Source organism: Artibeus jamaicensis, unplaced genomic scaffold (assembly GCF_021234435.1).
Source record: "Artibeus jamaicensis isolate MK-2021 breed Jamaican fruit bat unplaced genomic scaffold, CSHL_Jam_final contig_332, whole genome shotgun sequence".
Lineage (NCBI taxonomy): Eukaryota > Metazoa > Chordata > Mammalia > Chiroptera > Phyllostomidae > Artibeus > Artibeus jamaicensis.
The window spans coordinates 24,781,909-24,798,738 of NW_026521788.1; the positions used below are offsets into that span (position 1 = coordinate 24,781,909).

At 36.8% G+C, this 16,830-nt stretch overlaps 1 protein-coding gene across 1 annotated transcript in view; it reads right to left on the minus strand.

The window, feature by feature from the left end:
- CFAP70 (cilia and flagella associated protein 70) overlaps window positions 1–16,830 on the minus strand; it is a 123,965-nt gene that overhangs the window by 98,714 nt on the left and 8,421 nt on the right. The window contains exons 3-7 of the mRNA XM_053663819.1: window positions 14,219–14,317; window positions 13,963–14,042; window positions 10,237–10,416; window positions 7,057–7,239; window positions 5,939–6,033 (exon numbers count right to left, since the gene is read on the minus strand). Coding sequence (XP_053519794.1) covers window positions 5,939–6,033; window positions 7,057–7,239; window positions 10,237–10,416; window positions 13,963–14,042; window positions 14,219–14,317 — 637 coding nt within the window. The remainder of the gene's footprint in view (window positions 1–5,938; window positions 6,034–7,056; window positions 7,240–10,236; window positions 10,417–13,962; window positions 14,043–14,218; window positions 14,318–16,830) is intronic.

Consider the following 16,830-nt stretch of genomic DNA (forward strand, 5'->3'; position numbering starts at 1 on the left):
GGTCATAGGGCAAATCACTGCTCTGAAATTTAAAGACACAGTCAAGTACAGAAAATCACGACTGAGATCAGCTTACAGAGTGCAGAAGCCGCAAGATTCTGTAACAAGCAGAAACAATTTGAGGGTAATTTTGACATATTGCTGGAGGCTGACTGTGGATGAGCAAGAGAGTTGAAAACTAGGGTAACCAGTCTTAAAAGTTCCCCACACTTTTTTGTGTTTTAAAACAAGGAGCTCCAGCAGATTCTCGCTGTGAAGATGGGATAAAAATACTCTTAGGCAGAAACAAGGAAAAAGTAAACATTTTGGAATATGCCCAGAGTGTTCTCCATAACAAAGGCCTACTCTCCCAGGTAAATGACCAGAGCCCTATCTGACCCAGGAGAAGTGTGACTAGGCATCTCCAGCCCCATCTAGCTTTCCTGCCTCACATAAGGGCAGGAAGAAAAAAGTTGTGAAGGTCACAACCCACGGACTCAAACCTATGAAAACACTGAGATTTAGTCATAGGCGTTTAGAACACTTCCCCATCCCAACACCTTACCACGTCATCAATAGAATTACAGTATGATAACAGTAGATTATAACTGAGAGGTGACAAAATACAGACTCTGTCTAAGAAAGACTTCACAGGCAAACCCAGGGACGACAGGAGAAGAGCAAACAAAAAACAAAAAGAAACTGAAGGCCTTTAGTACCTACAGCTAGAGCAAACATTAAACACAGCCCAGATTCTACCCAGATTAACTTAAAACCTCACACTAAAAAACATAATTACCAGCCCTGGCTGGTGTAGCTCAGTGGATTGAGCCCAGGCCGGTGAACCAGATGATGGCGGTTCAATTCCCAGTCAGGGCACATGCCTGGGTTGCAGGCCATTCCCAGTGGGGGACACAGGAAAGGCAACCATACATTGATATTTCTCTCCCTCTCTCCTTCCCATCCCCTCTAAAAATAAATGAATAAAATCTTAAAAAAAACATAATTACCTCATTTCTTATTACATCATCTCCAGCTTTCAATAAAAAATTACAAGATCAAGAGTACTCTCATTAAATAACCTTTCATGTTCATGAACATCAAAACAAAATTAAAATTGTATGAATTGCTAAAATGCAACAAAAATTCAGTCTGAAGATATAAAGATACTATAAGGACTATACTCAGATAGGGCACAGATCTTGGAGTGATCAGATGGGAAATTTTAAATAACTGATTAATGTATCAAGGGCTCTAATGGAAAAGCAGACAACATCCACAAACAGATGGGTAATATAACAGAGATATAGAAACTCTAAAAAAGAATCAAAAAAAAATTCTAGAAATCAAAAACACTGCAACTAATATTAATTGACCATAGAGACTTGGGTTTATTTCTGGGCTCTCTGTTCTATTCTCTTGATCTATGTGTCTGTTCTTATGCCAGCACCAGACTGTTTTGATTATAGTGGCCTTGTAATATAGTTTGATATCAGGTATTGTGATCCCTCCTACTTTGTTCATCTTTCTCAGAATTGCTGCAGTTATTCAGGGTTGTTTACAGTTTCATATAATTTTTTTAAATGTTTGTTCTATATCTGTGAAATATGTCATTGGTATCTTAATAGGAATTGTACTGAGTCTATAAATTGCTTTGGGTAATATGGACATTTTGATAGTGTTAATTCTTTCGATCCATGAACATGGTATATGCTTCCATTTATTTGTGTCTTCCTTAATTTGTTTCTTCAGTGTGGTGTAGTTTTCTTGCAAAAAACATAAAATGAAGTAAAAATAGCCTCTTCAACAAATGGTGTTGGGAGATCTGGACAGCTACATGCAAAAAAAAATAAAACTCAATCATCAACTTACACCCTACACAAAAATAAATTCAAGGTGCATAAAAGACTTAAATATAAGTCATAACACCATTAAAGTCCTAGAGGAGAACATAGGCAGGAAAATCTCAGATAGTCCATGCAGTAATATTTTCACCAATATGGCCCCTAGAGCAAGGGACATAAAGGAAAGAATAAACAAATGGGACCTCATGAAAATATTAAGCTTCTGCACAGTTAAAGAAAACAGCATTAAAATGAAAAGAAAATCAACTGTATGGGAAAATGCATTCGCAAACGATACCTCAGACTAGGGTTTGATGTACAAAATGTATAAAGAACTCACACAACTCCACTCTAGAAAGACAAACAACCCAATTTAAAAATGGGAAAAGGACCTGAACAGACACTTCTCCAAGGAGGACATACAGAGGGCCCAGAGACATATGAAAGGATGCTCAGCATCACTAGCCATCATAGAGTTGGAAATTAAAGCCACAGTGAGACACCACTTCACACTGGTGAGAATGGCCATCATGATCAAATCAACAAACAACAAGTGCTGGAGAGGCTGTGGGGAAAAGGGAACCCCAGTGCATTGTCGGTGGGACTGCAGACTGGTGCGGCCACTATGGAAAACAGTATGGAATTGCCTCAGAAAACTAAAAATGAATCTGCTTTTTGACCCAGCAATACCATTGCTGGGATTATAACCTAAGAATCCTGAAACACCAATCCAAAAGAACCTATATACCCCAATGTTCATAGCAGCACTATTTACAATAGTCAAGTGCTTGAAGCAACCTAAGTGCCCATCAGTAAATAAGTGGGTCAAAAAACCATGGTACATTTACACAATGGAATACTACACAGCAGAGAGAAAGAAGGAGCTCCTATACTTTGCAACAGTGTGGATGGAACTGGAGAGCATTATGCTAAGTGAAATAAGCCAGGCAGTCAAAGACAATACCATAGGATCTCACTTATAAGTGGAACCTCATCAACAGAACAAACAAGCAAGCAAAATACAATCAGAGACATTGAAATAACTCACAGTTACCACAGAGGATGGGAGAGGGGGATAATAAGGGAAGGTCCATCAAGAAACGTAAAAGGACACATGGACAAAGCCGAAGGGCATATAGGTTCAAGGGTGAGAGGTGAGGATGGGTGGGGCAGGGAGCCATGATGGTGAAAATGGAGACAATTGTACTTGAACAACAATAAAAAAAAAATTAAGTTACAAAAAAACCAATGCAACTAATATGAAGAATTCATATTGTTAGGCTTGTCAGTAGACTGGAAATAGTTGAGCAAAGAATCAGTGAGCTTGAGAAAATGTAAATAAAAACTTCTCAAACTAAAGTGGGAAGGGGGAAGATTGAAAAAATCATAACAGAATATCCAAGAACTGTGGGACATTTACAAAATATGTAACAGGTACACCAGAAGGAGAAGAAAGTGAAAAAGGAGCAAAAGATATTGTCTGAGGTCATTATGGCTAAGAATTTTACCAAAGTACTGACAGACACAAAATACAGATCCAGGATGCTCAAAAAACACCAAGCACAATAAATACTAAAAAAATCTACACCTGGGTGTATCATATTCAAACTGTAGAAAACCAAAGAGAAAGTGAAAATCTTGAAAGAAGTCAGAGGGGGGAAAAAAACACCTCTTCTATAAAGGAACAAGAATAAGAGTTACAATGGACTCCTTTCAGAAAACCTGCAAGGAAAAGAGAGTACAGTGAAAAATTTAAAGTTCTGAAAGAAACAAACCAGAATTCCACTATATCCAGTGGAATTTTCCTTCAAAGATGAAAGAAAAATAAAGATTTTCTCAAACAAAAATGAAAGGAATTTGTGGCCAGTAGACCTGCTCACAAAAAATGATAAAAGTGTTCAGAGAAAAGAAAACTGATATGGGTCAAAAATTTGAATTTATCAAAGAAAAGAAAAGGATGAGAGAACAAAATAAATTAAGGTGAAATTTTTTCTTTATTTTTATTTTTAATTAATCAAATAGATAAGTGTTTGTTTGAAGTAATAGTAAGAACGATGTAGCCTTAACAAAATATTAGCCAGTCAAATCCAGCAATGTATATTTATATTATACACCATAATCAAGTGAGTAACCAGAGGTATACAGAAATTCACCATAATACCTGCTCAATATTTCTGTAATTCTAAAAAATAATTATTAATTGAAATCTATTTCAATCTATTAATTGAAAATAAAACAGTAGTCCATTCAGATTATACATATATTGATAATTCTCTATTTCTCATCTTTCCCTAATCACCAAGTCACTGACAGAGACTAATAGTTACCCACACAGTATCAAGTATCCCGTTCTTTTGTACTATCTAAGTCCTGATTTAATCTAAGAAAAAAACAACAAAAGACTATTTCCTAGCCTCTTTTGCATCTACCTGGTGACCAATGAGATACTGAGGTTGTCAGACTCCAGGAAAGTTCTATAAGTTGGGCTAAAACAGGCAGCATGTGTTCATTTTTATCCATAAGTACTTCCTTCTTCCAACTTTCTGCCAGGAATGTGAATGTGCAGGCTGGAACTACAACAGCCCTTCTGGACCATGAGGCAAAATTTTGGATGGAAGGCACGTTTTTAAAAAGGTAGAGAGCACACCAACTTACACCATACACAAAAAATAAATTCAAGGTGGATAAAAGAGTTAAATATAAGTCATAACACCATTAAGTCCTAGAGGAGAACATAGGCAGAAAAATCTCAGATATTTCACACAGCAACATTTTTACTGATATGTCCCCTAGAGCAAGGGACATAGAGGAAAGAATAAACAAGTGGGACCTCATCAAAATAATAAGCTTCTGCACAGCTAAAGAAAACTGTTATTAAAATAAAAAGAGAACCAACTGTATGGGAAAACATATTTGCCAATGATACCTCAGACAAGGGTTTAGTCTCCAAAATATAAAAAGAACCCACATGATTCCACTCTAAGAAGACAAGCAACCCAATTAAAAAATGGGCAAAGGACCTGAACAGACACTTCTCCAAGGAGGACATACAGAGAATCCAGAGACACACGAAAAGATGCTCAATATCGCTAGCTATCAGAGAGATGCAAATTAAAACCACAATGAGATACCACTTTACACTGCTCAGGATGGCCATCATAAACAAAGCAACAAACAACAAATGTTGGAGAGGTCATGGAGAAAAGGGAACTCTAGTGTACTGTTGGTGGGATTGCAATCTGGTACAACCACTATGGAAAACAGTATGGAATTCCCTCAGAAAACTAAAAATGGAACTGCCTTTTGACCTGGCAATTCCACTGCTAGAATTATACCCTAAGAACCCTGAAACACCAGTCCAAAAGAACCTATGAACTCCAGTGTTCTTGGCAGCACAATTTACAACAGCCAAGTGCTGGAAACAACCTAGTTGCCCAGCAGTAAATGAATGGATCAAAAAACTGTGGTACATTTACACATGGAATTCTACACAGCAGAAAGAAAGGAGCTCCTACCCTTTGCAACAGCATGGATGGAACTAGAAAGCATTATGCTAAGTGAAATAAGCCAGATGGTGAAAGGCAAATACCACATGATCTCACCCTTAACAGGACCCTAAACAACAAAACAATCAAACAAGCAAAATATAACCAAAAACACTGAAATAGAGAACAGACTGACAGTGTCCAGAGGGAAGAGGGGAGGAAATTTCAGGGGAAAAGGGGAAGGGTTGATAGTAACGAATATAAAAGACACATGGAGAAATGGGAGGGAGCAGGGAGGGCTGGGTGGGTGGGCTGAGATGGGAGTAAAAGACAGAAAACTGTACTTGAACAACAATTTTTTTTTAAAAGGTAGAGAGAAAGAAACACTGAGCATGCTTCCCTCATTACACTGAGGAGCCACCATACATACCAGCTCTGAAGTTCTTTTACATGAAAGAGAAGTAGGAACCCACCTTGGTTAATACACCATCACTAGATGCCTCTGTTTTTAGCAGATGTGCAGAAAGAGAGTCTCATATCATCTTAACTATATAGATAAAACTAACAAAAGCAACATTTCTTCCCACCTACAGTCTTTGTTGTTTAGACAAATTGCCTTCCTCTTCCTACCTGACCACTGCAGAAGGATCAAGATAGCAACGGCTCTCCAAGTCCCAAATAATCCTTTTCTTTATGCTCTCTGCTTGGTTCCTAAATTCCCTGTCCTGTAAAATATAAGAGACTTGTGTTCTTTCTGTGTGCTATTGTTTCATCCTGCTCAATTTGTGGGGCATTCTTTTAATGGATTTGATCACAATACTTTTATTACTACTACTATTATTGCTGTAAGTATGACACCACCGTAAATACTATACCATCTTAAATTTGAGGGTACTTTTACATTAATAAAGTATATAAGCTAAATTACTTATACTATCCTTACATCTATCCAGTACTAGTTCATAAAACATCAATCAGTGATTCTCAACCTTGAATGCATGGTAGAATTATTTGGAAGCTTCTTTAAAAAAGAATCAATACCTGGGCATTAGTATTATTTTAAAAGTAAATTCTTACATAATTGACTGGGTTAAGGCTTGGTCATTGTTGTTGTTTTAAAAGCTCTCCAGGTGATTCTAATGAGCAACTAGTCTTAAGAACTAATGATTTAAACTAAACTATAACATAATCTCTCAATATTTAAAATAAAATATCTGACCAAAATGAAAATATAAATCTAAGAACAATATGAATTTCTACTAATCCCAAGAGTGAGAAAAGACACTGCACAATGTTTTTCAAATATTTCAGCTTTAGCTCTTCTACTTAAAATATTTAGTGTCAGATACTGCAAATAACTCGACCATCTCATCTTACGAATTATTTCACCAAAACTGTAAGGAACTATAACACAGGTGGCTACTGGAGTGATGACCTGGGACAGAATTAGGAGGAAGGAGGGAGACTTTGGCAGCATGCTTCAATTCTTTATTTTGACCTATGACTGTATTATTATCTACTCAAAAAATAAATTTAGAATTGATTTAATTCAAATGTACCCTTTATTTTTGGACATAACATGTCAGGAGACTTTTAAATCAAAATTAGATAGCGAACTGTATTATTCTGACATGTAATTGCTTTATTTTAAAAGGTGATGATGTGTATAAATTACAGTGATTCACAAAATATTTGATCTTACATCAGTGCATTGAGTTTATCGCAGAAAAACTGCATAATTCTTTCACCTCAGGGTGGTTGAGTTCTCCGTCTTCTTCCTCATAGGGCCCACCAACAATGAATGCATCAGGAATGTTAGTAGCCCCTGGAGCCAGAATGTTGGCAATAGGCCATTTTTTGGGCCGGGGGACAGGTTCTTTTTCCCCTCCAAGCTTCAGAGTTCCATTCTTAAAGAAAATAGGATAGTCTTTCTGCAGAAATAAATACCAAACATCAGGAGATTTTGTAAAAGACTTTGAAATGGACAAAAAGGATTACTGAAGTGTCTTTACAATGGAATGCTGGGCATTATCTAACAAACCCTTCTGTAAGATTATCTGATTCTGTAGATGAGCCTATGCCCTTCATTGTCTTTGTGTATTGTAATTTATTAAAAATTGATAATAATGCAAATTATTCTTGTCCAAAATATGCAAGTGGAGATATGATTGATTATTGCCTTGTGGCTGGCAACAGGTTTTGAATAATTTGCAAATTCACTTCAACAGCCCTGATTGCTCACATATGAGTCATTTCTTCAGACTCGCCTTTGACCTTTTTGTTATATTTATATGAGGGCATGATGTAGCTTTAAAAAAATTATCTTTTAAAAAACAAACTTAAATTTTTCAACAGCCTAAAATATAAGCATTTCCATATTTATAATTTATCTAAACTATATTTGTAATAGAAAAGTGGTAAATATGTACATAGGAAATTTATAAAAGAAAAATTTAAAAATCCAACATTTAAATAAAAACATGCTAGATATTGTTAATAATAAGTGAAGTGCATGTTTAAATAATGAGATACCATTTTAAACCACAGATTGGCAAAAATCTAAGTCTGAAAATGTCAAGTGTAAATATTGTTAAGGGAATTCTCTTTTTAATTTTTGACATTACTACAGATGCCCCCGGTTTTCCTCCTTTGCACCCTCCACCCAGCCCCCACCCCCACCTTTACCACACTGTTGTCTGTGTACTTTGGGTATGCATGTATGTTCTTTGGCTAATCTCTTAAGGGAATAATATTATTATATATATAGTTGATATAAGTGTAAATTGGTACAAATATGGAAAGAAATTTTGTAGTCTCTAGTAAAAGTTAAAATTAGCATACCCTGGAACTCAACTATTCTAGTTCTTTATTTTAAGTTTAAAAATTTTTGTGAAGCCCTGGCTGGTGTGGCTAAATTGGATGGAGGATCATCCCATAAACCCAAAAGTTTACAGTCCTGATTCCTGGTCAGGGTATGCACCTAAGTCGTGGGTTCCATACCTGATTGGGGTGTACGCAAGAGGCAACCAGTAAATATTTCTCTCCCTCTCTCTCTCCCCCTCCCTTCTCCTCTCTGTCTCTAAAAAATGTGTGTGTGTGTGTGCATGTGTGTATCCTTTGGTGAGGATACATAAAAATACCTAACTTTTGTGAAGAAGGGGGCATTTCTGGATTGGCAGAGTGAGAACTTCTAAAAATCTGCTCCTCCATAAAAACAACAAAAGTACAGGCAAAAATGGTCAAAATTAAGTGTGCCAAGACCATTCAATGAGGACAGAGCAGTTTTTTAACAAACAGTGCTCAGAAAACTAGTTATCCACATGAAAAAAATTAAGTTGGACCCTCACCTAACATCACATACAAAACTTAACTCAAATAGATCAAAGGCCTAAACCTAAAAGCTAAAACTACAAAACTCTTAGAAGAAAACAGAGAGAAAAGCCTCATGACATTGGGTTTAGCAGTGATTTCTTGGTCATGAACAACAAAAGAAAATATGGACAAATTGCACATCATCAAAATTAAAATCTTTCGTACATCAAAAGATACTAACAATGGCCCTGGCTGGTGTGGTTCAGTGCATTCAGAGCCAGCCTGCAAACCAAAGGGTCACCAGTTCAATTTCCAGTCAGGACACAAGCCTGGTTTGCAGGCTAGTTCCCCAGTAGGGGGCATGCAAGAGGCGACCACACATTGATGTTTCTCTCCCTCTGTTCCTCCCTTCCCCTCTTGTCTAAAAATAAAATAAATAAAATCTTTTTTAAAAAAAGATACTAAAAAAAAAAGATACTAACAATAGAGTGAAAAAGACAACCCATAGAATGGGAGAAAATATTTGCTAATCACATATTTGATGAGGGGTTAATAGCTAAAATATACAGAGAACTCCAAAGGCTCATAAACAACAACAAAGATTCAAAAAACAGAGCAAAGAACATGAATATATATTTCCCTCAGAAAGATATACAAAAGGCCAATTAGCACATGAAAAGATACTGAAAGTCAAAGTCATTAGTCATTAAAGAAACGTAAATCAAAACCACAAGAAGATGCCACTTCACACCTCTTATGTTCACTATTTTTAAATTTTATTTATTTACTTTTTAGAGAGAGAGGAAAGGAGGGAGAAAGAGGAGAGAAACATCAATGGGTAACAAAAACATCAATCAATTGCCTCTCACATGCCCCCAAATGGGGAACTTGGCCCACAACCCAGCATGTGCTCTAACTGGGAATTGAACCCACAATCTTTTGGTTCACAGGCCAGTGCTCAATCCACTGACCCACACCAGTAAGGGCTTATGTTAACTATTATCAAAAACCAGAAAATGAGTGTTAGCAAGGATGTGGAGAAATTGGAACCTATGCACTGCTGTTGGGAATGGAAAATGGTGAAGAGTAATTGGAAGATTCTACACTGAAAATGTAAAATGGCAATAAAACAGGTGAGAATATTAACTAATTACATCCTTTTAATAAGCAAATGGGAAACCTCTATCAAGAGTCTCAAAAGACCCATATACAATCACTCTACAGAAATTTGGACTAAGAATATAACCTAGAAATAAGAGAAAGTTTTGGATAATAAAGTACATTACACAAAATCCACAAAAATATGCATAAAGTATTTGTATAGAAACATAAAAAATTATCAATTTTAAAATGTCTTACATATTTTCTACCACAAATGTGTATTTATTGATATAAATTATATGCAATCTATAATATACTATGTGGATTATATAATTATAATATATAAACTATAAATATAAACATCTACTTGTAAAATAGAATTAAGCTTTATTTTTTTAAGCCTCATATGAACCTTAGCCATTAGCAGAGCTTGCTGTGAGTGAAATCTTAGCGTGTGAAGAAGGCATGCTCATGCAAGTGTCTAAATCTATAAATATCTGGCTACAGGGTTTTACCTCTCCACTTGATGGAACTTGCAGACCAGCCATGTAGTTCTGCAGGGGACCTACTGGAATGAAGGATTCAGGCACAGAGTAGGCAGCCTCCAATGTGACCTTCAGTAGATTGCCTCCTACCATCTGGGCTGTGGTCAATAAAGTCTCTGCCACAGACACTTTGACTTCAAGCGTGCACTGCTGCAAAAATAAAATAAAATTATGCAACATTTTGAAAATGCCAGATAAGGAAAAATTGGCAATTTGAATATTACAGCACCGTTCAGGGTAAAAAGGTCAAATTTATTTCCATACAAAGGATTCAAATAACTTTCTTTAGGTCCCAAGAATTAGAGAGACAGAGCCAAGAAAATGACCTTCTCTCCAAATTAGAGTGCTTCCCTTCTACAGTGTTGAGGTTAAGTATGTATACACGAATACATATAGAAGACCACCCTGGCTGGTTTGGCTCAGTTGGTTGGAGTGTTGTCCTATAGACCAAAAGGTTGAGGGTTTGATTCTGGGTCAGGGCACATCTGAAGGTTGAAGGTTCAATCCCCAGACAGGAGAAGGCAACCAATGTTTCTCTCACATCAATGTTTCTCTCTCACATCAGAGTTTCTCTCTCTCTTTCTTTCTCTCTTTCTCCCACACACACCTGCCACCTCTCTCTCTAAAAGCAATGAAAAAATGTACTCAGGTGAGGATTTTTTTAAAATTTAAGTAGAAGTTTTTCTTCTTTCTCATAGAAGAGAAATTAGAAGGTTCTATACTTAAATGTTAATAGTGGTTGCGTATGATTGAGGGAATGAGATTGAAGTAAATTTTTTGCTAGTCTATATCATGTTTATTCTGTAATTCAAATGTGCTTTTTAAAAAAACTTTTTAGGTTTTTATGAAATATTTAAAAATCATATTCCTTGACATATTTCTATTTTTTCAAATATGAAGGTTTTTTTGGCAACATGGATAAGCTCAAGGAATAAATTTTTTAGAGGGGCTGCCAAGGATTCAATGTTAGTGACGTATCCAAGTAGGGTGGGCAAGACAGCTAGTGCTTTTTAAATGAGAAAAGAGACAAGAATTTATTTCACTTTATTTCTTAAAATTCAACATTAGTTAGAATAATTAATATTGTTATTAAGAATTAAGTGTCCTGATAATGGGAAATTCCCAAGTTATTTCTCTAATAGAAATTTGATTTGGAAGATGTAGTGCTTTTTAATAGTACATTTTTTCAAATGTATATACGCTCATATACAGATATAGATGCATATATTTGTATACAATAAAATTAGGTTTAAAATGTGTCATTATATGCTAAGCACTTTACTATAGCACTAAAAATATACAGATAAAGAAGACATGGCCCAATTCATCATAGAATTCATGTTATAACTCCATGACTTAGAAATGCTATAATAGAGACATGAGGAAATGAATAATCAATTATTGGGGTGTGGAGGAGTAAGAGAGGGCATTTTGGTGAGATGAATTAACTTTTATAAGATGAATAGGAGTTATAATCTGAATAAGCAGAGGAAGAAAGAGAAATTAATGCTGAACAAAAAGAAGAGGTACTGAGTCAAGTGGCATGGTGTACTCAGTTCAGGTGTAACTAAGTAGTTCAGGATTAGAGAACATAAAGCACAAAGAAGAGAGTGCTGTGAGGTGAACTGAACAAGTTGGAAGCTCATTTCATAAAGGTTGTTGCATGCATGCTAAGAAATCTGGACCTTAATGTGCAAACAGTGGGAGAATCTATGAACCATACAGACCTAGGCAAGGGAAGAGATGTGATCATTTTCACTTTTAAGCCACTCTCCTAGGAGTCGGAAGGCTGAACTAGAGGGAGGTACGGGCAGTTACAAGGCTATGTGTAATGTTCCAGGTGAGAAATTATAAGACAACAAAGAGTAGGAATGAATCTAAAGAGAGACAGACCAAAGGTATTTAGAATATAGAAAAAGTTGAATTTGATGAAAGGCAGATTTGGGAATTGGCTGTACTTAGGGCCTGAGGGAGCAGTCAAGGAAACAGCATAGGTTCTACGTATGTCCTATGATTTCACAAAGAGGTGATGCCACTAGTCAAAATAACTACGATAAAGGGAAGAGTAAGTTTAAGTATTGAGTTGCTTTGGAGTATTGAGTTTTAGATGCTGATGGTATATCATTATAGAGGAATCCAGCAGGTGGTTGTGAAATCTGACATTCCAGAATTCAGGAGAGGGGTCTGAACAGGAGCCACTGAAATAGAAATCTTCAATGTACTGGTAACTTTTTAAATTATGGATGCCACCTCCTACCCACAGGAGTATGAAGACATGCTAAGAAGAGAAGGTGGCCAAGAATAGACCTTTTGTTCTTAAGGACATGAGGAAGAGAGATCTAGTGCAGGAACCTGGAAAGGTGCAGTCAGTGAGTAGAAAATCACAACACCAAAGGAAGGAAAGATTTCAAGAAAGGGGCACTGAAGATGTTAACACCGCTTGTCAATATGTCTCTGAGAAGATAAGGAAGTGTCCCTAAGGTTCGCAGCTTGTATTACTCAATCAAGACAGGGACTATTAGAAGGTGAATTGGAATCTTTCCTAGTATAAGTTTATTTCACTTTAGCCTCTGAGTCTAGCTTAAATATAAAATTAGTGAGAACTCTCAAGCAAATGGAAATTAACTGCTGTATTTTTTCTCTGAGTATGTAAAACAACGAATATCATTAGGAAATATGAGGACTATAATCCATTTGACTAACTTTTCTTCTGTATGTATCTAAGGAAAATCGACAGTACAAAGGCTGTGAGACTGGACCAAGGCAGTCAGACTGAATTCAGATATACACCTCTTTCCAGCACAAATCACATGGGATAACAGAAAGATATTAAATTATGTTTTTATATCCAATTAAAGGATAATGCTTAATAACCCCCAGAAAACAAGAAATGCCATCACTAAACTAGACATTTTTAAGGAATCCTTGAAAGATAGAAATCAAATTAAATCAGATCTAAAAAAAACCTGGAATAAACCAGTCACATCCTAAAATCAGAAGAGAACCACAGCAGATGCAGGAGTGGACTGCGGCAGCTCCCAGGTCAGATCAGTGAGCAGCAGAAAGGAGCCTACAGTGATGGTTAATTAGAGAACTGCAGTCAGAAGAGTTGAGTCAATTGGGCCCTCCTCTCTCCTTTACTCTTGCAAAACAGAAGGTAGCTGTGATATCTGCTGAGAGTGAATCCACCTGCAACAGAGTGGCAAATAGTGCCCCAAGAAGTTACTAACCCCCAGAAGGAATGGGAAACACAGCCTAGAAGACAAACCAGTAACACAGCCTATCACTTCATGCTTCCTCTCCTCCAATAACCAGAGGCAGGCTACCATAGTAGAAAGTATGTTATGTGCATTCATACACAATTCAATTTAATCCATCAAGACAGCTCAAGAGGCATTTCCATGGTTAACTCTTTCTAACATCTACCCCTGGGCAAAGTAACCAATGCCAACTCTGCGCCCACTGTGTCCATGTGCCCTTCCATTTAATCACATTGGGCTAAAATCCATACTGTGTAGATTATGGACTCCTAAGGTAGGACTCTGCCTTATTTATCTTTGTTTCCCAGAACCTAACACAATGCCTATAACAAGAAGGTGCCTGATAAACTGAACTCAACTGAATTGAACCTTAATTCCAGATGACTTGTCAGACTAAATGGTAGGCTGAAATGTTGAATGTTAAAACTCTGATTACCTTACCACCTGGTCGAGGAACCTCCAGGGGAGAGCCTGTCACAGGGTGCAGGGGGACCATTGTTTCAAATGAACTCTCTCCTGCAAAAAAAAAAAAAAGCCAAGTCAAGCCAAAAAAGGAGAGGTTAGAAAAAGATAAATGTGTTCATATTTTCATCAAATCCTTCAAATCCAATGAGGCTGACTTTTTTCAGTTCACTAGACTTAAATTTTATGAGCTTTCTTATGTCTGCTTTTGAGCAAATCATACATCTCACCTTCCACTAACGGAAGAAGGTCCACCACAGCCTGCCCAAGAATTAAGGTCTTCTCATCTTTCTGTTTCTTTTCCTTTGGTAAAACTTCGGTCACAGTTACTAGAAAAATCAAACAAAGAAAATGAGAACATGTCTAGCTCATCAATCAGATAACCAAGGTGCAACATGCAATGCATTATCAAAGAATTTAAGTTAAGAGGAATAAACTTTGACACCAAGAAGGCACCATTATTGGTGATTTCTGACAGAAAATACTGGACCACCTCAGTGAATTCTGTAACAACTGTTTTTAAAAAATGTTGGCAGATTTATAAAGATCATATTAAGCTGATAGGAATTTAGGAAAAATGACATCTTTATAATGTTGAGCATTCCTAAGAACATGATACACCTTTCCTCTTGTTCAATCTCATGTCTCTCAGCAGAATTTTCTTTACAATTTGTTTCTATCAGGGCCAAATAAAATCCAGACATTGTAACTAATTGATGTCTCTTAAGTCTCTTTTACTCCATAAGTAGAGGGAACCTATCTGTGTGGCAGTGGTGAATATAGTTTTCTGAGCCCTCCAGTTTTCTGAGCCCCTGGTTCAAAAAACTGGAGGGAGCGAGTCAGCACACAGGAACCAAGCACACGGATCTGTTTGCCAGTGGGGAGTCAGGCCTGCATTGTACTTAGGCTGCTCTGAGGCTTGCTTTTTGCTAAAACTCCCTCACCCTGGATTGAGGCAGAAAATGCTTACGGCCTATCTCTAAAGTAACTTCATAAGACTGTGCTAAACCTCCCAAGTATGGAGTATAACCAGTTCAACCACTTTTCCCCTTGAACTGTAATATACTTCTCTTTGAAGTAATTAGCGACATTCCTTCCTTTGTTATCTGCAAAAGATAATCACCTAAAGGGAACCTGCGCATAGTAAATGAGGACCATCCTCAATGTGCTGTACCCAAAAAAGCAATAAAAACCTGTCCAGGAGGGAGTTGGGGCCCTTTCTCTCACTCAGAGAGTGGCCATGCCATCCCTTTTTCTCCACAGGACTTCTGTACTCTGTGTGAATGTGTCCATCGCAGCCACAACACATGGACCCTGCTGTTCAGAGTCCGCATCACATAGGTTTCTCTTTCATTTAATCAGATTTTTCCCATTTTTATTTTTCTAATAAATTGTCCATTTTATCTATGTTTTCAAAAGTAATAGCAGAATATTCTTTTTATGCCTTTTTAATACTGTGGTAAAACACACATTACATAAATTTACCATCATAACCATTTTTAAGTGTACAGTCCAGTGCTATTATGTACATATCACCAGTATCTATCTCCATAACTCTTTTCACCTTTAAAAGCGCAACTCTCAAGCTCCAGAAAAAATACAACTAATCAGCAAAGAGATACCCAACCTATCAGATGCACAGTTCAAACTTTCTTTTGCACCATTCTTCCCAGAGCACTCCTCCCTGCAGACCGTTCCAGCAGGGGATGCATGAAAGGCAACCATACATTGATGTTTCTCTCCCTCTCTCCTTCCCCTCCCCTCTAAAGATAAATAAATATTAAAAAAAAAAGAACTTAAAAAAAAAAAAACACTGGTAATCAGGATGCTCAAAGAAATGGTTGAGTGTGGATAAAAAATAAGGAAAAACTGAAGGCTTTGAAAAGTAAAATAAAGGAAAATGCACAGGGAACCAACAGTGATAGGAAGGAACCAGGACTCAAATTAACAATTTGGAGCAGAAGGAAGAAATAAACATTTGACCAGAACAGAATGAAGAAACAAAAATTCAAAAAAAAAAATTAGGAGAGGCTTAGGAAACTCTGGGACACCTTTAAAAATTCCAACATTCTAATCATAGGGTTACGAGAAGAAGAAGAGGAAGAGCAAGATATTGAAAACTTATTTGAAAAAATAATGAAGGAGAACTTCCTCAGTCTAGGAAAGGAAATAGACTGCCAGGAAGTCCAGGAATCTCATAGAGTCCCAAAGAAGTTGGACCCAAGAAGGAACACACCAAGGCACACCATCATTATATTAGCCAAGATTAAAATGAAGGAGAGAATCCTAGAAGCAGCAAGAGATAAGGGGACAGTCACATACAAAGGAGTTCCATCAGACTGTCAGCTGATTTCTCAAAAGAGACCTTACAGGCAAGAAGGGGCTGGAAAGAAGTATTCCAAGTCATGAAATCCAAAGACCTACATCCAAGATTGATCTATCCAGCAAAGCTTTCATTTAGAATGGAAGGACAGATAAAGTGCTTCTCAGATAAGGTCAAATTCAAATAGTTCATCATCATCAAGCCCTTATTATATGAAATGTTAAAGGAACTTACCTGAGAAAAAGAAGAGAAAAAAGATGAACAGTGAAAGGACAGCAAACTCACAGTTATTAACAACCACACCTAAAACAAAAGCAAATTAAGAGGACAGCTAGATCAGGAGTGAACCATAGAAATGAAGATCACGTGGAGGGTTAGCAATAGGGGAGTGGGAGAAGGAGAAGGGGAGAGAAGGTACAGAAAATAAGTAGCATAGATGGTAGGTAGAAAATAGATAGGGGAGAGAGCAAGAATAGTAGGGGAAATATAGAATCTAAAGAACTTGAGACACGTGTTCAT